This window comes from Macrotis lagotis, chromosome 1 (assembly GCF_037893015.1).
Source record: "Macrotis lagotis isolate mMagLag1 chromosome 1, bilby.v1.9.chrom.fasta, whole genome shotgun sequence".
Classification (NCBI taxonomy): Eukaryota; Metazoa; Chordata; class Mammalia; order Peramelemorphia; family Peramelidae; genus Macrotis; species Macrotis lagotis.
The window spans coordinates 459,181,884-459,208,933 of NC_133658.1; the positions used below are offsets into that span (position 1 = coordinate 459,181,884).

The 27,050-nt window shown below is 36.7% G+C and overlaps 1 protein-coding gene across 4 annotated transcripts in view; it reads left to right on the forward strand.

Moving 5' to 3' along the window:
• The window catches only part of FSTL4 (follistatin like 4), an 821,307-nt gene that overhangs the window by 40,800 nt on the left and 753,457 nt on the right, over positions 1-27,050 (forward strand). For all 4 annotated transcript variants that reach the window (XM_074213575.1, XM_074213577.1, XM_074213574.1 and 1 more), the window contains exon 3: positions 10,172-10,205. In XM_074213575.1, coding sequence (XP_074069676.1) covers positions 10,172-10,205 — 34 coding nt within the window. The remainder of the gene's footprint in view (positions 1-10,171; positions 10,206-27,050) is intronic.

A 27,050-nucleotide genomic window follows, 5' to 3' on the forward strand; every position in this document is an offset into this window, starting at 1 on the left:
ACATAATTGTTGGCCTATATATGTAAAAGGAATGCCTGCCTAAATGGAATTTGGATGAAATAAATAACTCTGAAATCCCATGATTCTGTTTATATGATCCTCATTCCTTTTGTTTAATTTCACATGGATCACTTGTATGGTGATGTGAAAAAAATTAAATTACTAAATAGTCTGAGGCTTAGGTGTGGAAAACTCTCTGAACTCTGTCCTAACAGCTCAAGTTTCAGACAATTTTAAAGGTGTGCAAAAGTTTAAGACTTGTTTATAAAGTTTGTAGTCATTTGGGTTTAGGGTTAGAAATGCTTGCAAGATTTCCATATTAACAGCATGATATTATATTATGCCTCAAAAAGTTTCAGTGCAGCTTAAAGCTATTAAAGAATTTAGGGGAGAGCCTATATTTGCATTTTTGCATGTAATTTTGGCAATTAGGGGTCAAGAATGACAAGGTAACTTAGATGAATTCTTTGTGCACCAGCAGAAAAGTTAGAGTTATAAAGTCAGTACATAAGCATTTGTTAAGTCCCTCCTATGATCTAGGCACTGTACTATAAATATTGAAGAAGCAAAAAGGTACAAAAGAGAGTCCCTGTTCTCAAGCAAACAAATGTGTACAAATAGGCTACATACTGGAAAACTTAGAAATAAATGAGAGAAGACACTAGAATAGAATTAAGAGGGACACTGTGTGTTCCTATTCTTGTACTTTTGGACTTGTCAAATACTAGTATACTTACTTTGACCACTTTAACCTTCACAGAATGAGTGCCTCTTTGAACCATCATAGAGCCACATGTTGCCTCTGAGAACCATGATCAAAATCCCATTCATCCAGGAACTCTTGACTCTTGCAACAATTCAAAGGGTGACTTCACAACAATGTCATCTTTATAGCTTTAGGTTTCTGCTCAATTTTTGCCCTAATGGCAGAAGATTCATAGTTGAGGATGAAGGTTGACTCACAATTCAAGAATATTATCTCAACTTATGTTCTACCAGTTCCCAAACTATTTTCTTGGCAGTTGAAAATCTGTAATAAATTAGTGAATCATGAAAACATATTACTCAATATTTACATTATATTGATTTAAAAATGAAGATTTTGCAGTTGAACTATACAATAAAAATCAGTTTTATTGGATTGTAATTTTGTACTTGTTTCCCTAATATAATGAAGAGATAATAGATTCTGGAAGGCCACAATAATAAATATAGTAATTATATTGGTTAAATGACATTTAAATTGATTTGACTATCACATTAATAGGGATGTTATGAATGGTGAGTGAAAAATTTAGAATTACCTATGTCAGTAAAAACATGCCATGATAAAATTAGATATTTAGTTAAATAAATTTAATCATTAAATACTATCTATGTACTCACTCATTTTTATCCATCCTGTTTAAGGCTTCTGTAGAAAATGAGTTCTTCCTTAGGCATTACTTTTGTGTCTTAAAGTAACTTGTCTCAGTGTATCTCAATCAGTACCACTATTTTTTAGAAAGATTTTATTTTTTTATTTAAAATTACTAAAATATTCTTGTTTAAGAGTAAAACATAATAGCCCCTCCTCCACAAAAATATAAAAAGCTCATGAAAAATAAAGTAAAAGAGAAAAAATGTGTTCCAGTCTGTGTTCTGATACCATCAACTCTGTCTCAGGTGGATTGCATTCTTTATCATAAGTCCCTCATAGAAGTTACTTCCATATTTTTCCACAGTTACTGTTGCTGATTGTAATTCCCTCCATCTATTCCTCCACACTGCCATCTATTATTTTTAGTCTCTCCTTTCACTCTGTCTCTCTTCAAAAATGTGCTGTGGAGCAGCCGAGTGGTGCAGTGGACAGAGCACCAGCACTGGGGCCAAGAGACCCCAAGCCCATATCCCACCCCAGAGACCCAGCAACCACCTGGCCTTGTGGTCTTGGACCAACCAACCAATCCCAGTACCTTGGAAAAAGTAAAAAAGAAAATGTGCTATATCCTACTATCTTCTCCTATGATCTACCCTCTTCTCTATCACCCACATCCTTCCCTTCCCCCATCCTCCTCCTCTCCTTTTTTCCTCTAGCTATCTATTCCCTATTGAGTGTATATTCTGTTTCTTCCTTGAGCCATTTCTGATGAGAATGAAGGCTCCCTCATTCACCCTCACCTTCCCCCTTCATACCACTGCAAAAACTATGTGAAATATTTTTATATGAAATATCTTAGCCTATTCTACCTCTCCTTTCTCTTTCTCCCAGTATGTTTTCCTTTCATGTACTGACTCCATTTTTACAGTGTATTATATCTTCAAATTTGCTCTCTCCTGTGCTTCAGCTAGAAGAGCTCCTTCTATCTGTTCTATTAAATGGTAAGTTCTATATGACTATTATCAGTATCATTTTTCCATGCAGGAATACATGCAGTTCATCATCATTAAGTCCCTCATAATTTACCCTTCTCCTTCACTCTCTATGCTTCACCTGAGTCCTGTACTTGAAGGTCAAACTTTCTGTTCAACTTTGGTCCTTTCAACAGGAACATTTGAAATTTCCCTGTTTCATTGAAAGTCCATCTTTTCCCCAGAAAGCTATGTTTAGTTTTGCTGGGTAGGTGATTCTTGGTTGCATTCCAAGCTCTTTTGCCTTCCAGAATATCATATTCTAAACTTGTAGGGCTTAATATAGTTGCTGCTAAGTCCTGTGAGATCCTGACTGCAGCTCCATGCTATTTGAATTGTGTCCTGGCTGGTTGTAATATTTTCTCTTTGACTTGGGAGTTCTGGAACTTGTCTATAATCCTGCGGGTTGTTATTTTTTTTGGATCTCTTTCAAGTGGAAATCAGTGGATTCTCGCAATTTCTATTTTTGCCCTCTGCTTCTAGGATATCCTGTACAAATTTTTTTAAAAATGAGATCAAGACTCTTTTCCTGATCATGACTTTCAGGTATCCCAATAATTTTTAAATTATCTTTCCTGAATTTGTTTTACAGATAAGTTGTTTTTTCAATGAGATATTTCACATTTTCTAATTTTTCATTCTTTTGGTGTTGAACTATTATGTCTTGATTTCTCACAAAATCATCAGCTTCCTTTAGCTCCATTCTACATCTGAAGGATTTGTTGTCCTCAGAGAGCTTTCTTATCTCCTTTTCTATCTGACCAGTTCTGCCTTTTAAAGCATTCTTCTCTTCAATAACTTTTTTTTTAGGTTTTTGCAAGGCAAACAGGGTTAAGTGGCTTGCCCAAGGCCACACAGCTAGGTAATTATTAAGTGTCTGAGACCGTATTTGAACCCAGGTACTCCTGACTCCTGGGCTGGTGCTTTATCCACTACACCACCTAGCCGCCCCCTCTTCAATAAATTTTTGAACTGTTATATCCATTTGACTTAAGCTGGTCTTTAACATGCTATTTTCTTCAGCATTTTTTTGGATCTCCTTGACCAAGGCGCTGACTTTGTTTTCATGTTTTTCCTTCATCTCTCATTTCTTTCCCCAATTTTTCTTCTATCTCCCTTTCTTGATTTTCAAAAATCTTTTTTGAGCTCTGTCATAGCCTGAGTCCAACTTCTATATTTCTTGGAGTCTTTAGAGGCAGAAGCTTGGACTTTCTCATCTTCACATTGAGTATTTTGGTCCTTCATGAGACCAAAGTAATTGTTTATGGTCAGGTTCCTTTTTTGTCAGTTTACTCATTCCCCCAGCCTGTGTCTGGTTTTGGGGTGCTTCCTGAGCTTTTGAATATTATTGGGACACCCCCCACAAGGACCTCAGTGTGTGAGGCTCTGACTGCTCTACTGGTCTGTGAATGACCACAAGCTTACCACAGGGCTGTGTGTGTGGGGGGTCCCTGCTCTATGGGGAGCATAGACTGTGACTGGGATCTGAATATGGTGAGAGTCCCAGAGTCCTGTTCCAAAGACAGAGGGCAGACCTTTGCAGTCTCCCTCCACTCCCTTACCTTTGGTGGACTGAGCATTCAGTGCGCAGCTGCCTGGAGGCTCCTGCTGGGTAACTGTACCAGCCTTATTCTGTTCCTGGATCTGGGCTGTCAGGGCTGCACTAAGTTCTGTGGCCATGCTGAGGGCCTGAGCTTTGTAGAGTGCTGAAACTGTGCTGAGGCACTGGGCTTTGTAAAGTGCTGCAACTGAGGGCCTGGGTTTCATGTTTGCTCTAGCAGAGGTCTTTCTGATTATTTTCCAAGTTGTGCTTGGTGCTCCCTGAGTTGCAGGTCAGTAAATTACTTCTGCTGCTGGGGGTCACTTCTCCCAGGCACCCTGGGGCTGTTCTCAGGAGGCTGAAGTTCCTTCCCTCTGGCAATTACCCCTCCAATCCCATAGAACCAAGTTTTTCCACTATTTTCCAGGTTACCTTTGACTGGAGAGTTGCCTCACTGGATCTTTCTGTGGGTTCTTTCTCTCAAAAATTTACTTAGTCATAATTTTAAGGTTTTTAAATATTTTGGAGAGAGCACCTAAGAAAGGCTCTTCTGCTGCCATCTTTTCTCTGCCCCCCAGATTCACCCAGCACCACTTTCTTGTCATGTTTCCATAGCATACTGTGATGGCAGCACTGATTTGTATTTTAAATCAGTAACTTATGAAACTATAGGACCCAATGTTATCTGTACGAAGTTCCTTTTTACCTTTTTTTCTATTTTCATTTATTCATTCTACTCATAGTACAATGTAGTATCTATGAAAGGTAGTAACTGAAAATTTGTTGAATTTAAATTTTGTTAAATTGACTTATCCATTAAATGTTTCTTGATTATCCATATTGCTTTTGTGTCAGGCAGGCATTAAGAGCTGACCTGAGATTTGAAATAGTATAAATCCTATTCGGATGATAAACATATCCCATGTTTGTTGTCATTATGCTCCATCTCTTCATTTAGCCATTTCAGTAGAGAAGAAGTTTCTATTGCTTCTGTTTTTGATGTTTAAAACAAAAAAGAAGAAATCTCACCAAAATTAAGGTAAAGGTCTGTTCTGTATTGATATAAGGGACACCCCTAAATTGTCTTTTGATGTTTATGGTCAGAAACAAAAGTGAGGATGTTGATGTATTACAGTTCAATATGTGTCCTTAGTCTGGTCAGCCATTACGTAAATGTAGATGTTTGGTACCCAATGCCTCTTCTGTACTGGCAACTTTTTGTTTCATTAATGGGATTGAGTTGCCTTCCTTGTGCTATTTTGCTGCATCCTCTGTTACCCCATTGTATGTTGTTCTCTGCACACATTCTGCTCTATGTAGTACACATTGTAATTACTTAGATGGGTGAGGAAGGGGGAGACTTCCCACATGGAATATGGAGACATTTATGAAGAAGTAGGTATACTGTGGAGCTGTGCTGTGAGGATTCTAGTACTGAGACAGGAATCTTAACCTTGGCTAATTAATTCATTTGACAAAGATATATTAAGCACCTTCCTTATTGCAGATTCTGCAGGGGATAAAGAGATATAGAAGGAGAATTTTTGCTTGAAGGGTTTACAGTTGGTTTGCTATTAATTAGGTTTGTGACCTGATCCTTGCCACTGATGTCAATGATATCTTCACTTTTTTCAGGAACTTTATACCTGAATCCCAATATTTTCCAACCTTCTCACATTCTGTTTTCATCTTTGATGACTTCAGTATACATGTAGAGAGGACCCTATCAACCATCAGACCTTTCTGTTCATCCTTTTTCTGTGGCTCCTTGAAAAAGCTTCCACTGATCTTCACAGTTGAACTTCATTTCTTTTTCTTAACATTTTAAGGTCCTTGGGTGTTTCTCTCATCCCCCCCAAACAGACTATAAATTCCTTGAGATTAGGATCTGTTATTTATGAATCTTTGCATATCTGATGTCTATGACACTATGCATGTAAAGTAGTATGCTATTTATATGTATAAGTATGTTTATGTAGAAAGAAATACATCTATATGTGTTTATATATGAAACAAAACCTTTTATCTTTCAGTCTATCTATTCATTTATTTGGAAGGCAAGGTAGAATTTACCAATAACTAGGGGAAATTATAAGAAAAGTCTCATTTATGAGGTGGCAGATGAGCTGAGAAGGGAATGATTCCCCCCCTCCCCTTCAACCTATGTTGGGACCAAGTTACATTTTAATAGAGAAGACTTCATGGTAGAAAATTAAGTTTCAATGTAGAAGGGACAGGAGAAAACAGTTGTAGCTTTGATGATAGGGATGAGTCGAGGAGATACTGATTGAAAGTAAGAACACATTATTCTACCACATCAAAGAAAGATGGCAGGAAAGTAGCTTGTCCCTTTCTTTAGATTGTGTCAGAATCTGTTTGTTGATATTATGGCAGCTACTAACCTGTATCATAAGAGCTAACTGGATTTGAACTGACATTGTACTTGGATTTGTTCATAAGCAAGTAGCGAACACTTAGACAGCAATCTCATCCTGTGGGCTTAGGGGTCTATTTTCTATAAAGACGATTGATATTTCCCTGGGGTTTGAGAAAAAAATGAAATATCTAGGATTTCCATTCTACATTTCATGAAGCTAGGTCTTTCTAAGAAATGAGTAAAGGTGTTCCAAGTCTGGGGCATGAGTTCTGCTTACTTATTGGGAATTAGAATATATACCTCAGATTTTCCAGGATTCTGAGAAGCAGGTCTGAGAAGTCTGAGAAGAAGGTCTGAAGCTATAAATGTAAATGTTATAGAATCCAAGGAAAATAAAAGAGACCTGTTGGAAGGTGGCATGGCCCTGTGTCTATGCAACAAAAACAAATTGGATGAAAATAAGAATGGAGGATCTGCTATTAGATTATCTAAGCTCATGAGATCAAGGACATTTGGTTCCAGGGACAAAGTAAACTGAGAGACCTAGAAGACTAAGCAAAATTTATCCCAATAATACCAATTATTTATATCAGTAATATCAATTTTAAAGGCAATATCAATTTTGTAATAACTGCTAACCTGAAATCTGAGAAATTATAACAAGTACAAGTAGGATATTTCTTGGTCCTCCTACATATAGCATCATATTTCTTCTTAGTATAGCAGAAAGAACCATGAATTTGCAATTAGAATTTGGGATTGTTTCCTGGTTCTAATACAGCATTTAGGTGGAATTTGAGTACTGAATTCCAGAGTGAGGATGACCTGAATTCAAATCTGTATCTCTGGACAAGATATTCTATCCCAGGTTCCTCAATAGCACACAACTTCCCTGGATTGCCATGAGGATGAAATGAAATGAAGTGAAACATTTATAAAATACTTAGTACATAGTGGGTATTTAAAAAATGTTTGCTTTCTACCTTACAGTATCATCTGGAACAGCTTAGTCAACCCTTATCTGAACTCCTAAGGGGACAAGTCCCTATGATTCTTTCTAATTCAGATTTTATGACCATATCTGAGATTATTTCCTTCAGTTGTGGGTATTGTTGGCCAGCTAGAGCATGTTTACAAAAGGGAAACCTAGGAAAAAATTTATTTTAGGAAAAAAAAGTTGTTTTTCTAATTCAGTAAAGATAAATACAATTCCAAAAGCTCTGAGTTTAAATTCAGCTTCACTTACTAGCTATTTGACTCTAGGAAAGCCACTTAACTTTAGTTTGCCTCAGTTTCTCAACTCTTAAAAGAGGATAACACTTACCTTCCCCCCCATAATTGTTTTGAGAATCAAATGAGATAAAATTTATAAAGTGCTTAGTATGGTATCTTACATGTAGAAGGCACTATGTAAGTACTCCTTCCCTGCCCTGCCCTTTGCTTGGTGAGGGTAGTAGATAAAAGACAATGACTAGTCCCTATAGTTCAAAGGGACAGAAATAATGTGAACAAGAAGCAGCATATAGTAAGGAACTTACGAGAAGTAAAAAATTTAAGGTTCAATTGGGGTGGTGTCTGAAGAGAGAGTTATCACTTTTGGCTAGAGAAAGTTTCAGGGAAAATGGCATATACCAGAGCTGTGCTTTGAAGGATGGATAAAATAGTAAGTTAGAGAGTGAGAGATAATAGGGAGATTAGAAAACATAATTCCAAGCAAAATGCAAGTAAAAGCAAAGAAAGGGGAAAATCTCTGACTTGTGTTCAGAGTTCGTACAGTTTGAGTGGAACATAGACAATTAGCCAGAATGAATTAAACTGTGTAGGAGGCCCTAATCTGTTCCCAAACTTTCCCTTAATCTGATCCCCTTATGTCATCCACCAGTGGAAAAACTGTTCAAGGGCAGGTTAGGCAATTGATGTACAATGAATCTTCATTATTCTTGATTTCCATATTTAAGAATTTTCTTGCTTTGGTAAATATGTTTGTCACCTCCAAATCAATACCTCAGAACCATGTCTGTTGCACATATTCCCAGCTAAGGCCAAGGTCAAACAAAGCAATGCTCTGCCTTGTTTTATATCTGATGATATAAATTGGTGCCCTTTTGGTAATCTATTTAGTGCTGCATGTTTCACATTTTTTATTTCTGTGAGTGATTTTAAAGTTTAAAATGATCCCAGCCTGAGAACTTAAACAGTCTAGTTTTCCTATGCATAAGAAGGCTATGAAATACTTTACAGAGAAAATACATGTTTTAGCTAAGCTTCCTTCAGTCACAAGTTATAGTGCTATTGACCTTTAGTTCAGTGTTAATGAAATAACACTATTGCACATTCAGAAAAGGAAAAGTTATTGGACTGCTCTGAAAAGTGCCAGAATAAATGCATGACCAGAGTCTTATAGGCACCTAACCCTGTGTTCCCCAATGCAGTATTTCTGGAGACATTATGGAATATACCTGTAAATGTGTTGATATTCTAAAGCATGGGTGCCCAAACGTTTTGTTCTTCTGCACCATATTAACTGATAAAAACTTGTCAAGAGCTGCATATAGAATTTATATATTACAAATTAATATAATAATAAAATATAATAATGAAAAATAAAATATAACAACAAAATTAATTACAAATAATAAAATGTACTTTTTCAACAAAAAATAAGAACTTGTCATTTTTAAAGCAAATGGTGAGCATGAACTCACCTATTCCTTCATTTTTTTTAGTTATACTACACAAGTCATGAATGAATTTTGACGTCCTTATGTGATCTGCAAGCTGTGGATTGGTCACACCTGTTCTAAGGGAAAGGACCACCTCCATGGATTTTTAGGAGTAGGTCATGTCAACCTATATATTCCCTGAACTATTTACCATTTTAAGAAACATAATTTTGGTCAGATAAGGTTGTTTTTTTAAGTTAGTAATGCAATGGACATTTTTGTTAAGATTGGAAGTTTTAATCAGTCATTAAGTCTAGGTGGTGGCAGGAAAAAGTTTTGATTTCTTATAAGTCCTTACAATCATATCTCCCATCTCTGAGCCTTTGCATCACTTTCCCCGGGTCTCAGAATTCACATTTCCTCTGCCTTTTAAAAGCTCTTGTTTTCTTCAAAACACTACTGTAACATGTTTTATTTTTTATTTTTTTTAATTTTAGTTTAGCTTAGTTTTGTTTTGTTTTGCAAGGCAAGGGGGGTTAAGTGGTGTGCTTAAGGCCAAACAGCTAGGTAATCATTAAGTGTCTGAGGCTAGATTTGAACTCAGGTACTCCTGACTCCAGGGCCAGTGCTCTATCCATTGTGCCACCTAGCTGCCCCTGTAACATTTTAAATGAAGCCTTTCTTGAAACATCCCCAAGCTCTTGGTGGTTTTCACTTTCAAATTTGTCTGATATTTATCTTGAATATATTGTGTAAACCCTTATGCATGCTTTTCCTTCTGAAAGGATATAAATTGCCTTAAAGGCAAGAACTGCTTTATGTTGCATTCTTGACCTCAACTATTAGCACAGTATCTGGGCCATACTAAGTATTTAATTAAAGCTTGTTTATTTGTTGACAAAATTACATATTCTTAATAAAAGGGAAAATTTATCTTTATAAGTTTCTTGAATCTTTTTTATTTTTGAGGGATATACATTTCCTGGTATATCATTTCCCCCTCAAGAGTATATCCCAGTATCTATTTTATTATATCCTTGGTAATTCAAACAAAAAATTTTGTTATATGACTTGTTATTGTTTCTTAAGCTGTTCACAATTAGTGAATAGCTTAGGCAAGATATTTTCAAGGAGATGGAAGTTATATATTATTCTTGTGGATTTCAAAACCATAAGCTCTTTTTTCCCCTTGCCTTATAGGAATTTAGAAGCCTTGAAGTTGCAAGAAGAAAAGGTAAGAAAATTTTTGTTTTTCAGCTGTTGTCATTGGGAAGTTATTTGCTCCAGCTAAAGATTTCAGATTTACTGACTGTCTCTTCTTTGAATTTCACTTAACTTTTTTTTTTGGTGGGAGGTGATTGGTGAGCTAATGGTATATAATTCTGTGAGAACTAATCTTCAGTTTTTTTCTTTTAACAAATCATACCTTCTTGCCTCTATTCTGGAAACTGAACTGAGGTCTAAGGAGTCACTATTTCTAATTAAGATTTTAAGCATTGCTTGATTAGAAACTTCTTTAGTGAGTAAAGTGCCAAGCTTCCAGATTGAAAGTGGCATGATAATAACTAGGCTTAACTCAGGAAGAATTTTCTTGCCACAAATATTCAATGTGCAGTTTTAGATATTTCAATTGCTAGGAAGGTCAATTAGGAAACTACCATGAAAAATCTTTGTACTGAGCTTGCTGAAGCCTCTAGAAAAAAAGTCAATTGAACTGGAAGGGGAGAACTAATTGTCTCTAAATTAATTTATTTTACTTCTTAAGAAAGAACAATAATGTCCTCTTTTATTCTACTAATGTAGAATGTAATGTAATGTAATGCTTCTAGCAGGGTTTATTTCTTAGGGGGGAAATTAGATGAATGTTAATTCTATGAAATCTTCTGGTTGTACAGGAAGATTATTCTTGTTCACTTTTTAAAATCTTTTTAGTCAGCAAAGACCCTCTATTAGTGGAGGGGGGAGGAGAGAGAGAGATGGATAGACAGACATAGACATATATATGAGAGAGAGAGAGAGAGAGAGAGAGAGAGAGAGAGAGAGAGAGAGAGAAATACTCTTACTATCAGAGAGAGAAATACTGTCTTACTATCATCATCTTTCAGTTACCAGATCAGTTATTAGTGGATTAGAACTAAGTTACCCACTTCTTAAGTACTATGATGATTGGGCCTAATTATTTCTTATTATATAAGGTGTCCCAAAAGTCTTAGTGCCCTAAGACTATCTAGATAGATATTGTGGTAAGTAGGGAAAACATTTAGATTTAGAGTCCAAGGACTTGGGTTCAGATCCTGGCTCTGATAATCGCTACTTGTAGGACCTGGGGCAAATCATTTAACTTCTTGAATTTTATTTTTTCTTGCATAGAAAAAGAGGGAGTTGAACTATATGACTTCTGGATTTTCTCTACTTGGTGATAAATTCCTTTGTGCTGTAATACTATTCAAAAATATTTTATAACTGTAGCACCCTAAAGTAAGATTAGATAAAAATGCATACCAATGTCGGTACAATGCATTTGTTGATTATGCTTATGTTTTTTGAACTTCCCATGTGGTTCCTTTTTTCATTTATTATTTTATATTATTATAATAATTTTGTTACTATATATATATATATATATATATATATATATATATATATATATATAGTATTCCCCCCTCCCCCCCCCACAACAAGAAGATGAGAAATCCTAAGAATAATGAGAGAGAAAAAATATACTTCAGTCTGTGCTCAGATTCCAAGGGCTCTGTCTCTGGGATGATTTCTTATTTATTATAAGTCCACCAAAGAAATTGCTTCAATATTTTTCCCATAGTTGCTATTACTAGTTGTATTTCCCTCCACTCTATTCCTTCCCACTCTCATTTATTCTCATCTCTCTCTCCTTTCACTTTGTCTCTGTTCAAAAGTGTGTTGTATCTGAGTAACCTTTTCCACGACCTTCCCTCTTCCTTCTCTTCTGTCACCTATTTCCCCCTTCCCTCTTCCCATTCCCCTTTATTCTGTCCCTTTCTTCTCATTTTTCTCTAGGGTAAGATAGATTTCCTCACCCTATTAAGTGTGTATGTTATATCCTCTCTGGGCCATTTCTGATGAGAATGAAGGCTCACTCATTCCTCCTCACCTTCCCTCATTCCACTCCATTGAAAAAGCTTTTTCTTGACTCTTATGTGAAATATCTTAGTCCCTTCTTCCTCTCTTTTTTCTTCCTCCCAGTGCTTTTCTTTGTCACCCATTGACTCCGTATTTTTACTATATTATACCGTTATGTTCAGCTGCTTCTTGTGCCTTGTCTATATATGCTCCTCTTAACTGCTCTTATAAATGAGAAAGTTCATATGAGTTATCTGTAACTTCTTCTCATGCAGGAATATAAATAGTTCAACATGATTAAGTTTTTCATAGCTAGTCCTTCTTGTCCACCCCCTCTATGGTTCACCTGAGTCCTGTGCTTGGAGATCAAACTTTCTGTTGAGCTCTGGTTGTTTCAGTAGGCAAGTTTGCAAGTCCCCTGTTTCATAGAAAGTCCATCTTTTCCCCTGAAAGAGGATGTTCAGTTTTGCTAGGTAGTTGATTCTCAATTGTAAACCCAGATCTTTTGCCTTCTGCAATAGCATATTCCAAGCCCTATGAGCCCTTAATGTAACAGATCTTGTATAATCATGACTATACAGACATGGTAGTTGAATTGTTTGTTTCTGGCAGCTTTTAGCATTTTATCTTTGACTTGGGAGTTTTGGAGTTTTGCTATAATATTTCTGGAAGTTTTTATTTGGGGATTTTTTTCAGGAGGTGAATGGTGAATTCTCTCAATTTTTATTTTACTACACTCTGCTTCTAGGATCTCAGGGCAATTTTACTGTATTATTTCTTGAAAAATGAACTCTAGGTTCTTTTCCTGGTTGTGACTTTCAGGTATCCCAATAATTTTTAAATTATCTACTCTGGGTCTATTTTCACATTTGACTGTTTTTCTAATGAGATATTTTATATTTTCTTCTAATTTTGTTTTGTTTGTAATAGTTTATTTCTTCCTAATTTCTCACAAAGGCATTGGTTTCCTTTAATTCCATTCTGCATTTGAAGGAGTTGTTTTCTTCAGAGCACTTGCTTTATCTCCTTTTCCAGCTGGCCAGTTCTGTTTTTTAAAATTAATTTTTATTAAAGATATTATTTGAGTTTTACAAATTCCCCCCATCTTGCTTCCCTCCCCCCACTCCCCCACGGAAAGCACTCTGTCAGTCTTTACTTTGTTTCCATGTTGTACCTTGATCCAAATTGGCTGTGATGAGAGAGAAATCATATCCTTAAAGAAGAGAAGTCTAAGAAGTAACAAGATCAGACAATAAGATATCTGTTTTTTTCTAAATTAAAGGGAATAGTCCTTGCAATTTGTTCAAACTCCACAGATCCTTATCTGGATACAGGTGGCGCTCTCTATTGCAGGCCACCCAAAATTGTTCCCGAATGTTGCACTGGTGGAATGAGCAAGTCCTTCAAGGTTCAACATCACTCCCATGTTGCTGTTAGGGTGTACAGTGTTTTTCTGGTTCTGCTCATCTCACTCAGCATCAGTTCATGCAAATCCCTCCAGGCTTCCCTGAAATCCTGTCCCTCCTGGTTTCTAATAGAACAATAGTGTTCCATGACATACATATACCACAGTTTGCTAAGCCATTCCCCAATTGAAGGACATTTACTTGATTTCCAATTCTTTGCCACCACAAACAGGGCTGCTATGAATATTTTTGTACAAGTAATGTTTTTACCCTTTCTCATCATCTTTTCAGGGTATAGACACAGAAGTGGTATTGCTGGGTCAAAGGGTATGCACATTTTTGTTGCCCTTTGGGCATAGTTCCAAATAGCTCTCCAGAAAGGTTGGAGGAGTTCACAGCTCCAGCAACAGTGTAATAGTGTCCCAGATTTCCCACAACCCTTCCAACCATGATCATTATCCTTCTTGGTCATATTGGCCAATCTGAGAGGTGTGAGGTGGCACCTCAGAGAAGCTTTAATTTGCATTTCTCTAATAATTAATGATTTAGAGCATTTTTTCATATGGCTATGGATTACTTTGATCTCCTCATCTGTAAATTGCTTTTGCATAACCTTTGACCATTTATCAATTGGGGAATGGCTTTTTGTTTTAAAATTATGACTCAGTTCTCTGTATATTTTAGAAATGAGTCCTTTGTCAGAATCATTAATTGTAAAGATTGTTGCCCAACTTACTACATTTCTTTTGATCTTGGTTACATTGGTTTTATCTGTGCAAAAGTTTTTAATTTAATGTAATCGAAATAATCTAATTCGTTTTTGGTGATGTTCTCCAACTCTTCAGTAGTCATAAACTGCTCCCATTTCCATAGATCTGATAGGTAACCTAGTCCTTGATCTTCTAATTTGCGTCTAGTATTGTTTTTTTATGTCTATGTTCTGTAACCATTTCGATCTTATCTTGGTAAAGGGTGTTGGTGTTGGTGTAAGTTTCTAAGTTTCTTCCATACTAACTTCCAATTATCCCAGCAGTTTTTTATCAAAGAGGGAGTTTATATAGCAATGGCTGAACTCTTTGGGTTTATGAAACAGCAGATTACTATAATCATCTCCTGCTTTTACACCTAGTCTATTCCACTGGTCCACCACTCTATTTCTTAGCCAATACCAAGCAGTTTTGATGACTGATGATTTATGATGTAATTTTATATCAGGTAGGGCTAAGCACCTTCTTTTGCACTTTTTTCATTAAGCTCTTGGCAATTCTTGACTTTTTATTTCTCCATATGAATTTACGTATAATTTTTTCTAAATTTACATATAATTTTTTCTAACTCATTAATGTAAGTTTTTGGAATTTTGATTGGTGGGGCACTAAACAGATAGTTTAGTTTTCGTAGAATTGTCATTTTTATTATATTAGCTCTACCTATCCATGAGCAGTTGATATTTGCCCAGTTATTTAAATCTGATTTAATTTGTGTGAGAAGTGTTTTATAATTGTTTTCAAAAAGATTCTGAGTCTGTCTTGGCAAATAGACTCCCAAATATGTTGTATTGTCTGAGGTTACTTTGAATGGGATTTCTCTTTCTAGCTCTTCCTGCTGTTTCTTGCTAGACATATATAGGAAAATTGAGGATTTATGAGGCTTTATTTTATAACCTGCAAATTGGCTAAATTGCTAATTGTTTGCAGTAGTTTCTTGGATGCTTTCTTGGCATTCTCTAGGTAGACCATCATGTCATCTGCAAAGAGTGTGAGTATTTTCTCTTCCTTCCCAATTCTAATTCCTTCAATTTGTTTTTCTTCTCTAATTGCTGATGCTAACATTTCTAATACAATATTGAATAGTAGTGGTGATAATAGGCACCCTTGTTTCACCCCTGATCTTATTGGGAATGCCTCTAGTGTCTCCCCATTGAATATAATGCTTGTTGATGGTTTAAGGTAGATACTGCTAATTATTTTAAGGAAAAGTCCATTTATTCCTACACTCTCTAGTGTTTTTAAGAGGAATGGATGCTGTATTTTGTCAAAAGCTTTTTCAGCATCTATTGATATTATCATATGATTTCTGATAGGTTTTTTTGTTGATATAATTGAGTATACTAACAGTTTTCCTAATTTTGAACCAGCCCTGCATTCCTGGAATAAATCCTACTTGATCATAATGCATTATCCTAGTCATGACTTGCTCTAATCATTTTGCTAAGATTTTATTTAGGATTTTTGCATCTATATTAATAAGGGAAATAGGTCTATAATTTTCTTTCTCTGTTTTAACTCTTCTTGGTTTAGGTAACAGCACCATATTGGTTTCATAGAAAGAGTTAGACAGAGTTCCATCTTTCCTTATTTTTCCAAAGAGTTTATATAGAATTGGAACCAATTGTTCCCTTAATGTTTGGTAGAATTCATTTGTGAATCCATCAGTCCCTGGAATTTTTTTAAGCGAGTTGAATAATGGCTTGTTTTTCTGAGATAGGGTTGTTTAGGTATTTAGTCTCTTCTTCATTTAACCTGGGCAATTTATATTTTTGTAAATATTCATCCATTTCATTCAGATCATCAAATTTATTGGCATAGAGTTGGGCAAAACAATTTCAAATTATTACTTTAATTTCCTCCTCATTGTTGGTGAATTCACCTTCTTCATTTATGATACTAGCAATTTGGTTTTCTTCTTTCTTTTTTTTAATCAAATTGACCAGAGGTTTCTCAATTTTATTGGTTTTCTTCATAATACCAACTCTTGGTTTTATTTATTAATTCAATAGTTTTTTTGCTTTCAATTTTATTAATTTCTCCTTTAATTTTTAGAATTTCTAATTTGGTATTTGGGGATTTTTGTTGATGAGGTATCTTATGTCTGCCTCTATTTTTTTGTATTTTTTGATTTTGTTTAACTGACTCTTGCTGTCTCATGGAGTCATTAGTTTCTGTAGACTCCATTCATTTTTGGGGAGGACATTTTGTCATTAACCTTTTGCAACTGCTTACTGATTGGTCAATTCTACTTTTGAAAGAGCTTTCCATTTGACCAATTGAGGTTTTGAGAGAATTAATTTCTTTTTGCATTTGCCCATTTAAAGATCTGAGAGAATTATTCTCATTTTGTATTTGTCCAATTGAGGATCTGAGAGATTTATTCTCATTTTGTATTTGTCCAATTGTACTTTCTAAGGTTTTGTTTTCTTGTTGCAAGGGATTAATTGTCTCTCCCAAATTTTTAAGCTCCTTCCTTATTTCTTCAAGGAAATCTTTCTGTGCTGTAGACCAGATTGTATTCTTCTCAGAGGTTCCAGGTCTCTCTGAGTTAGGGTCTTTCCCTTCCAAGAATTTTTCTATGGATCCACCTTTCTGAAGACCCTTCTTCATTTTGCTAAGACCTGAGTTGGGGATGAGCTGGTTCACAGGGGCTTTGGATTGCTAAAGGCTTTACTCACTGAGTGCAGTTCCTCTGCTGGTCACTCGGAGCTCTTGGTTGCTTTCTGTGGAGTGTCTGTGACCCTGATTGAGGTCTTCTCCCTTTGCTTGGAGGGAGGAGTTGGAGCTGTTGAATTCTTTTGCCTTCAATCAATGGTGGGCTTTACCCTGGCCTGAAGTCATTACTCAGCTGGGCTGGTTATTCTGCTCACACACCTGGGCCTGAGGCAGAAGTAGTTTGCATTTGTTTGTTAAGGAAGAAGTCTGAGTTGTAATGGGACTCAGACCAGAGGAACCCAGGGATGGTGTCTGAAGCTTTCCTGCTCCAGAACTCTCCCCTCAGACCTGTCCTCAAGCTCCCAGGAGATAGCACCAACACCAGCATCTCTGCTCCCTAGCTGACTCAAGCCCCTGCTGTTCAGCCCCACTGCCACTTCAGCAGGTCTGGCTCTCCGGCCCTCAGACTCTGTGTTTCAATTCAACTGTTAATCTGGTTGATCCAGGGATGATCCTCCCTCTGAACTGAGACTTACCCACCTGAATTTAGCCAAAGCTGCTGCAGGAGCTAAATCCTGAGGTAGATGTTCTTTTTCCTAGCTTTTCTTTCTGGGTTTTGTGGGTTGGATTTCTTTTAAGAGGTTTGTTTCATGTGATATATGGGGAAGAGATCAGGAGACTTTAGAACTGTGCCTGTCTTCTCTCTGCCAACTTGGCCGGAACCTTGATCGCCAGTTCTGTTTTTTAAGGCATTCTTCTCCTCATTTGCCTTTTGTGTTGCTTCTTCCATTTGTCTTCCATTTGGTCTGAACTGGTTTTTAACATATTATATTCTTCTGTAGTTTTTCTGTATTTCTTTCACCAAGCTGCTAATTTTATTTTCATGATTTATCTGTATTGTTCTCATTTCTCCTCCAAAATTCCCCTCTAGCTCCCTTAATTGCTTTTCAAAGTCATTTTTGAGCTCATTCACAGCCTGAGCCCATTTTCTATTTCTCTTGGGGGTTTTGGACACAGAAGTTTTGATTTTGTCATCTGAATTTTCCATGGGCCCAAAGAAATTTTCTATGGTCTGATTCTTCTTTTTCTGTTGTTTGCTCTGTTTGCTCATTTCCCCAGTCTATGACTGATTTACCACACTTCCAAGACTTTGGTGGGGGCAGGTTTGGGACACTCCGCTGGGACTTTAATTCCTCCTAGGTCTTATAAAAGGCTCTGATTGCTTTCTTACCTGTACTTTGATATGTGGATGACTACAGGCCCTCCCCTCTGCCCTGTGAGAAGAGTGTCTGCTCAGCTATAGTAGTGTGGAAGCCCAAACTGCAACCTGGATCTGAGTGTGGGCTAACAACAGATTCTTGCCCCAGGGAAAACAGAGAGACCTCTGCAGTCTCCCCCACCCCCTTTCTGTCTGTGGGCTCCACTCTGGAGGTGCAGGCTGGCTTCCCTGTTTCCCACTGCAAGTTTTCACCACAGGGATGCTCTGAGACTGGCGTTCTGCTCTGCACTCATTCTGGTACCGCTAATTTCTCTCAACACTCTTTCAAGCTATTCTTGGTGATCACTGGGCCAGGTGGTCTGGAAACTCCCCCCTCTGCCATGGACCCAGGTGCCCCCCAAGGAACTAGGTACCCAATCTGGCAGTGCTGTGGCTGTGGCTTTTTCCAACCCCTGGTCCCAGTGACACAGACATTTCCTGCGGAACTTCTAAGTTGTCTTGGACTGGAAAATTGTATCATTCAGTCTTTCTGTGGATTCTGTCCCTTTAAATTTTGACTAATGTCATAATTTGATAACTTTTGGAGTTTTGGGGGGAGCAAGTTTCTTGGAATTCCTGCCTTCACACTGACATCTTGGGTCTTCCCCCCCATGTGTTTTTTTTTTTCTTTTAGATTTTGGCAAGGCAAATTGTGTTAAGTGGCTTGCCCAAGGCCACACACCCAGGTCATTATTAAGTGTCTGAGACCGGATTTGAACCCAGGTACTCCCGATTCCAGGGCCGGTGCTTTATCCACTGTGCCACCTAGCTGCCCCATGCTCCACCTAGCCACCCCTCCCCATGTGGTTTCTAATGATATATCTTTACTTCTTCCTCTTCTTTCAGAAAGGGGTCACTTCTGACTAACCTGAGTTAATTCTGCAATTTCTTTATTGCTCCTAAATAAACTTAATGTCACATAGGAATAGAGATCAGTACCAGACTTTAGGGAAGGAGATTGTGTCATATTTCTTATGGCATGGTACCTTGACTAGAGAAGTATTGTTCAAAAGACTACAAGGTAAACAGGAATGTATAATGTAGAAGGATGATGAGGAACACAAAAAGATATGACTGCTATTATTACTTTTATATCATCACAATGTCTTTAATTTGTATTTTGTACACTGAGTGTGAGAGTAGCATGACCTAGTGCATTAAGATCTAACCTGGGGGTGCGGCTAGGTGTTGTAGTGGATAAAGGACCGGCCCTGGAGTCGGGAGTACCTGGGTTCAAATCCGGTCTCAGACACTTAATAATGACCTAGCTGTGTGGCCTTGGGCAAGCCACTTAACCCCATTTGCCTTGCAAAACCCTAAAAAAAAAGATCTAATCTAGGAATCAGCATACCTTGGTTCAGGTCTAACCTCTATTACATACTGGCTATGTGACCTTGGGTCAATTCATCCTATCAGTGTTCTAAGTAACTTTCAAGGACTAAAAGTTGCGGAGAAGTTGCTGTCTTGCATTTGAGGAGAGCATTTATTCACCTAGGGGATTCTTGTATCTTTGAAAATACAGTTCACATCCCTATCACTCTATTGAGTATAAGTTTATTCTCTTCTGAGTTTCTAATCCTTGAAGTAGAAATTTGTCTTGAGTGATAGGGATCTCACAGCTGTCCTTTGAGAGAGGACACCTAAGGACACCTGAGAGTCTTGAGGAAGGGATCAAGTATACTTGCTTCTCTGACACAAAAACTCTTAAAGTATGAGATTCAAAGGAAAATTCAAAGTGTACCAGTCAATATTTTCCTTTCTTACAAATCTTCCTGCTTTTATTTGCAAACTCAGCACAGATTTTCAGCAAATGCAACCTGAGGTTATATAACATTTCCCTCCACCTGCTCTAGAAAGCATCACTCATCTACTTCTTGTTTCTGTCTTAATGTCACTAAGTCACACCATGGGCATTCTATCTAAGGTGTATGTGAGTGTGGGAATGACAAACCTTATACTGTCAATCTTTTCATGATCACGGTGTATATATTAAAAGGGAAAAAATTTGGAGGGATGAAAGTGTAATATTTTTCTGTCATCAAACAAAAGTAAGTCATTGAATCTAGCAGCAAAAGTTTTGGGTTAGAGATGAATTTTATTTTTAAATTTTCTTTTCCCTAGGGTTATGGGATTTATGGAGGTAGCATGACAATGGAAAATTCATTGCCTATGTATTTGAAGGATCTGGGTTCAAACTCCCCCTATCATTTAGAGCCAGTGTCATTTTGAGCAAATCATTTGAACTCTTTTGACTTCTGAGTCTTCCTTTGTAAAATGGTCATATGACCCATTTTGAACCTTTGATTCTTTTATCTTAAATCTGAATTGAACAAGACCCTATAGGGACAATGAAGATAGGGTTGAATATCTTCCAAATACTCCAATCAATTTCCTCTTCTAGCCTCCTTCAAAGGTTACCTGCAAACATATAGATTCTCTCTGGACTTCAGGAAAATCATTGATTTGTTATAGAATTTCTACAATTTTTTTTATTTTTGACTTCCATAGAATGACAGAATTCTAGGTACAGGTGATAGATATTCTTGTGAGTCATTCAAATATGCTTCTTGGAGTCGAGTGAAATGTCAATGGATTCTGTTAGTAGTGGAAGAATGTAGGATGATGAGTCTGAGTAAATAGGGTATTTTTCCTGTTAACAATGTTAACATGCTAGCTCAATTGACAAACATTATTCAGTACCTCCTATATGTTAGGTACAGCAATAGGTACTGGAAACAACAGAGGTAGTGATCAAACAGTCTCTGCCCTCAAGGAGCTTGTAGTCTGCTCCTCTGTTTGTAGGTTTTCTTTCAGTTCAGTGCCTGACTTGTTAATGAGAAGCTGTTGCTCCAAGATTTGCTGTTTTAAATAATTGTGGTTAATCTGGGGTATTAGAGCTTCATTAGCACTGACAGAACCAGAGTAGCAAGAGGAACTGAAATATTTGCCTTTGAGGGGCTTGACTTATTGCTGTAGGAACAAGAGTTTTCTCTGAGATGATAGTTTCAAGGTTCATTAAATCTTTAGTTGATGGAAGTTGTTTAACAACTCTGCTCTTTCTTCATCTCATCTAAAAGGCTTCTTGCATACAAATACTACCCATAGATGTGTCTAGTAGAAGATACTCCTAACTATCTTGAGACTCAGGTTTTTTTTTTTTCATTTTTAATTTTGAAAGGCTTTCTAGGTCTGGTAATTGAATCTGAGAGATAATAATAATGTTTTTCCTTCATTCTCAAAAAAAGGTTATGACATCAGGGAGATGATGCCATGACAAGCACATAAATTGGATTTGAGTGTGAGGGGTGCTGAACTAAGTCACCAGCCTCATTTTATCCTGCAGAATCATTTGGGTCCAGTGCCTACATATGAATCAGGACAACTAGAGAAGGCTCTGGATTTGAGGCAATCAGTGTAAAGATTTGCCCTGGTCACACAGCTAGTTAGTGTTATTGTCTGAGGCCACATTTGAACTCTGGTCCTTTTGACTCTAATATCAGTGCTCTATCCACTGCATCACCTAGCTGCCCAATCTGATGGTAAGGCTATAAAATAGTAAATGGATTTAAAAGCCTTCTGTAATCTGGTAATAACCTCTTAGCACTGATTTCCCATTACTTCCTATAGATATTCCTTTTTTTGTTGATGAGGCAGTTGGGATTAAGTGACTTGCCCAGGGCCATACAACTAGAAAGGTGTGAGACTGAATCTCAATTTATGAGCTCCTGAGTCCAGGCCTGTGCTCTAACCCTCAGTCCCACCTAATTGTTCCCTTACCAACTCTTTTAACTTCTAGTCACACTCTAGGTACAGATGAAGGAAATTCTGAAATAAATCTTTCAAAGATATTCCATTAGGTTCTATGCCCTCTTGTTATTCCCAGTACATGCCTAGCTTCTTCCTCTTGGCCTCTTCCTGAGCTGCCTCCATACATTTTCTGATGTATTCTATTCCTTCAAGACTCAAGTCAAGTCCATTGCTTTATTAGAACCTTTCCTATGGTCAACTACAAATTATTTTACATTTTACTAATCTTAATAAATATAGTTTCCCCTCAGTAGAATGTCAGCTCCTGGAATGCTGTTACAACTTATTTTTTGTCTTTGTATCTTATATACTTACTAAATATTTGTCAAGGTAAATGGAAAAGTTTACTTCTCACAAGCAGCCAGAATCATGTCCTTTAAGATACTGTCTCTAAATCTCTGATACCACCCCTCCCCTCCCTCTCTCCAGTTTGGATGAGCAGTTGTGTTCTTTCTAATGCCTATCATTTTCATGCCTTCTTCCTCCAGCCCTAAAATTGACTATATCTTTTCTAGAGCTTTGGCCAAAGCTGGGGAGCTCAAGGTAAATTCTTTGTATTAGAGTGTCATAAATGAGAGGCTAGTAGTGATTGTAATTACCAGAATCCATCTGCCTGAAACCAATACTTTCCTTTAACTGATTCCCATCCCTCTCAATTTCAGCTGCAGGGAGTCATCCAGACAGCTGAGCAAGTGGTTCCTTCAATTTTAGTTTTTGTCATCTACCTCTTGGTTATCTTTGAGCTATCCTGGCCGATTTGCTCTGTGATTAGGGCCTGCAAGTGTGTGGGCAGGCAACAATGTCATGTTGTTTGACTCAGCATCAACAGAAAGCTGTTTAGTGTGCTATTACAGGTACGTGAAGCCTCTGCATTATGGTGATGCAGATCACAACTGGGAGAGGGATGCTGTCTCAGTTAAAGGAAAGAGGCAGAGAATGATAGACAGATTCGTACTTATAAGGTTTATTTCAAAGGTGTGAAAGTGCTAAACCAACCTGGCGTAGCAGTTCATGGGAACATGGGAAGTGAGCTTTCTGAAAATACTTGGAATTAGTCTCTAATTGGCAGCTGTCTTTAATTGTCCTTTTATTGTTCTCTGCATCTGGATGAGCTGAAGTCATTAAGAATCCCATTCTGTTTACCATTAATTTTGATTTTGTTTAGCAGATGTTTCCTGGATCTCACAGTTGCTTACCTAATCTATCTTGGTATAATGTGAAGTGGCTAACTATCTTGCATGAAACAGATTAATAAACTCCCTAATTCTTCATGGGTAACATCTTTTACTGCTGCAAATATATGGTGTTTTTAAGAGGGAGGTAGTAAAATGTCCAGATTTGATGGCACCTGGGGTGATTGAAGGTCCTTTTTCAAATCAAGGTTACCATCTGGGAAAATAGACTGCAACTCATTTCCATTCTCGCTCTTACTCAGTGGAACAATGGAGATATCCCCTGTGATCTCTGCACTAGAACAAGTTGTGGTTGACTTCTCTCACTCCCCCTGGATTTCCCCAAAAACTCAATTATTTAAAAATATAGCCTCTGACTGCTACAAGCTTTGGAAGTGAAGTTGTGTTCAGAACCAGTTATTGCAGAATGAATAAACTAATCATATAATCCTAAAATGCTGAAGAAAAAATGGTTTAGAGAGATCTTCTAACCTAATACCTTTATTTTACAGCTTGAGAAACAACATGGTATAGTATAATGGTCCTAGATTTCTGGAAAAAAAGATGAATTACATTTATTGCCATTAGAGAGGGTTTGTTTGTCATTCACCAGCTGTGTGATCTTGGGAAATTGACTTATCTGAGTGTCTGTTTCCTTATTTGTAAAGTAGGAATTATAGTATTTGCAATATTTACCTCACAGGTCTTACTCTAATGACTAAATATGATTACAATTTATAGTGTTATGTGAGTTTATCTTCATATATATGTATATATGTGTGTATGTGTATGCCACAGTCAAATTGCAAGCCATGATTTTTTTCATTTTATAAATGAAGTCTCAGAAAATTTACGTTGTTTCTTTTTTGCCCAATCTAGCCTTCCCAGTTATTTAATAACAAAGCATGAATTATGGTCCCCAGACTTCAAGCTTCATTACTTTGTAATTCAACTGGAGAATGACATGGTAGATCCTCTTGAAAAGCAACAGTAGTTGCCTATATCAGTAGTTGCCAATGATAATAATTTTCTTCATTTGTTAAGACATTCAAAATGATTAGGTTAATGCCTTTTGTAGGTATAGGTAAAGTTTTTGAAAGACAAGGAATGGAAGGGAGTTAAAAGATAGCTGACTACTCTTTCCTGTTTGGATCATTTCTGGACTATTGCACCTTGTTCTGGGTGTCACATGTTGGGAAGGATAATAACAAGCGAGAGCCTATTCAGAGGAGGTTGACTTGAAAAATAGTGAAATAGATAACTTCCCTACATCATCCCTAAGTGAAAAATAACTTGGCAATATTTTTTTTACAGAAGAGACAAGTCTTGGTGGGAGGGCATGATAGCATTATTTAAATGTGGGGCAGTTTTAAAAGTTATCACTAATGGGCACATAAAGAATTTTAAACTGTTTAATAATTATAGAACAGCAGTTTTATTTGACTACTGAATAATTCTCAAATTGGCAAAGATGTTTGAAAATGAAACTCCAAACTAATCTGATTGTGGGGAAAAAATAGGCATGCAATATAGCTCCATGTTTGAAGTAAATTGGTATAGTCTTTTTGGCAATATTGAGTTAAATGATAAGCCTTATAAAGTTACTCATGTCCTTTGACCTTATTATTTCGTTATTGAAAACAAATTTTAAAGATGTTGAAAGGAGGAAAATCTGTGTGAAAATATTTTCAGCAACATTATTCAATATAGTAATAATTTGATTGAGGTATAGCTGAACAAATTGTAACAATAATATGATAAAATATTACCATTATAAATGACAATATGAGGAAATGAAGAAATTTAGGAAGACATGAAATAAAAAGCAAAGTTATATGAACAATGCATATATAGTTTTCATCTATGAATATTAAAGAAACAAATTCTGGAAATTTATAGAAAACAATAGCATAAATTTGACATTAAAGTCAGCATACACATTATATATATATGCACAAATATAGTTCTTCAACTGAATAAGAAATTTATTTTTAAACTATCTCTGCTTCTTTTTGTCTATTTTGAAATTTTTGATAAAAATATTTTATTGAAAGAATTGTAGTATCTTAGGAGTTGGCATGATGAAAAATGATTAGATTTGCTTTACTTGGCAATGGTTGCCATAAATGAGGATTTCAGTTTTTTTAAAAGCCTATTCTCAAATGACTTCCCATACTTACCCTCATGGCAAGTGCTCATGTCCAATTCATGGCTTTTGTCTACATTTTCCCACCTTGGTTTGATTTTTTTTTTGCTTGAAAAAGTTCTTAAATGGAGGATGTGTCATACTATGTCATAGAGAGCTGAAAGAAATGCCAGAGGCCATCTTATCTAAATCCCTCATCTTACAGATGAACAAAGGAGGTCTAAAAGTTAAAATACATAGAAGGGTTTTGTATCCAGAAGATAGATCAATCCAAGTAACTAGTTTGTGAGTAAGGGAAGGTACTGAGCAATCACATATTTACATAAAGTTTGACTTATTTAATAGGAAAAATAGGAAAAAAATGATACATCAGTTTTTGCGCCATATGACTTCCAATGGGCAAACTCTGAGGTATGTCACATGAAGTTTATCTCCTTTGTTGTCCTCTCCTTGTTTCACTGGAGTGAGATTGTCCACACAGATCATTTGTCGAGATAGTGATTGGTTAATCCTATAACTTAGAGAGATTTAAGTGACTGGCTCAGTATTAGTGAATCACTTTGTGTAAGAGATAGGTTCCCCCATCTCTAAGCCTGATCCCTTGTCCACTTTGCTATATTTCTTCTCAAGGAATTTTTTTTCTCATGGAGGACACACAACTCTGGTGTGAGGACTTGTTGAGTCCTTTTCAGGGCTGCTCAGCTACCTTTGGTGTCTACCAGGCACCCAACTCTTACCTGTGGTTATAGTATGCATAAGTAGTCACACCCCAGAAAAACATTCTCAGTGGACAGGCTAAACCAGGTTGCAGGTAACTGACAGGTCTCTGTCAGTGAGGTACGGGGATATCTGTCTACCCAAGCATGTGAAGAGTTCCCCAGGAAGAATGGGTGATCCGTGAAACTAGTAGAAGTAGGGATTATAGAGTGTTAAGAGATGGTTAGGTCTAGATAATGCCAGGATCTATTGCATCTTGGGCCTTCTCTGATTATTTTTTGTCCTACCATTGAACTTCAGTGACTCTGGAAGAATGAGTAAGACTGACAGCTTTGTGCAGCTGTAGATCATTTAAATATAATTCATAGGAAAGTCAAAATATCATCCTGTGATGTCATTTATCCCCTGAGAATGAATAGCCATTTCCTCCCAATAAGTTTTCTAGTTTTGAATAGGTGGATATATGTTTCTGCTTATTTTAGAAGATGTAACATGGCAGATTGACCAGGTGCCTCCAGACAATAAAATTAAGGACTAGGGAGGACAAAGTTTCACTGATACTTGTTTATCAGGCATAATGTACCAGTGATTCTACCCTCTGACACTTGTATGACAGATCTTATGCTTTTCATAGACCCTTAAATTTTAAATCTTCATTATCATTAGTGCTTTGTAACCTTCATTTTATATTTTAATAGATTCTTCTTTGATAAATACTTCCATTGTACAAAGAGTAGTAATGAATTATGTTTCATAAATCCTACCTAGAGAGTTTTCTCAGCTATCTCTTGTTCTGGAAACTTCTCCTTTGATCCTGGACTATTCCTTCTCTGTTCATGACAGGAAGCATTCCTTTTGTGTATGGGTTAACTCCATGGCCACTGAGCTACCTTTTCAACTCTCACATTCTATGACATATCTTTGTCATTTCTCACATGTAAATTATAATTAGTAAGAATCTGTAGTCCTTTATTACCACATGCATTGGGTGAAATTTTTATTCTTTGTTGACTCTTAGACATATAGTATTTCAGGAAAATTATCAGAAA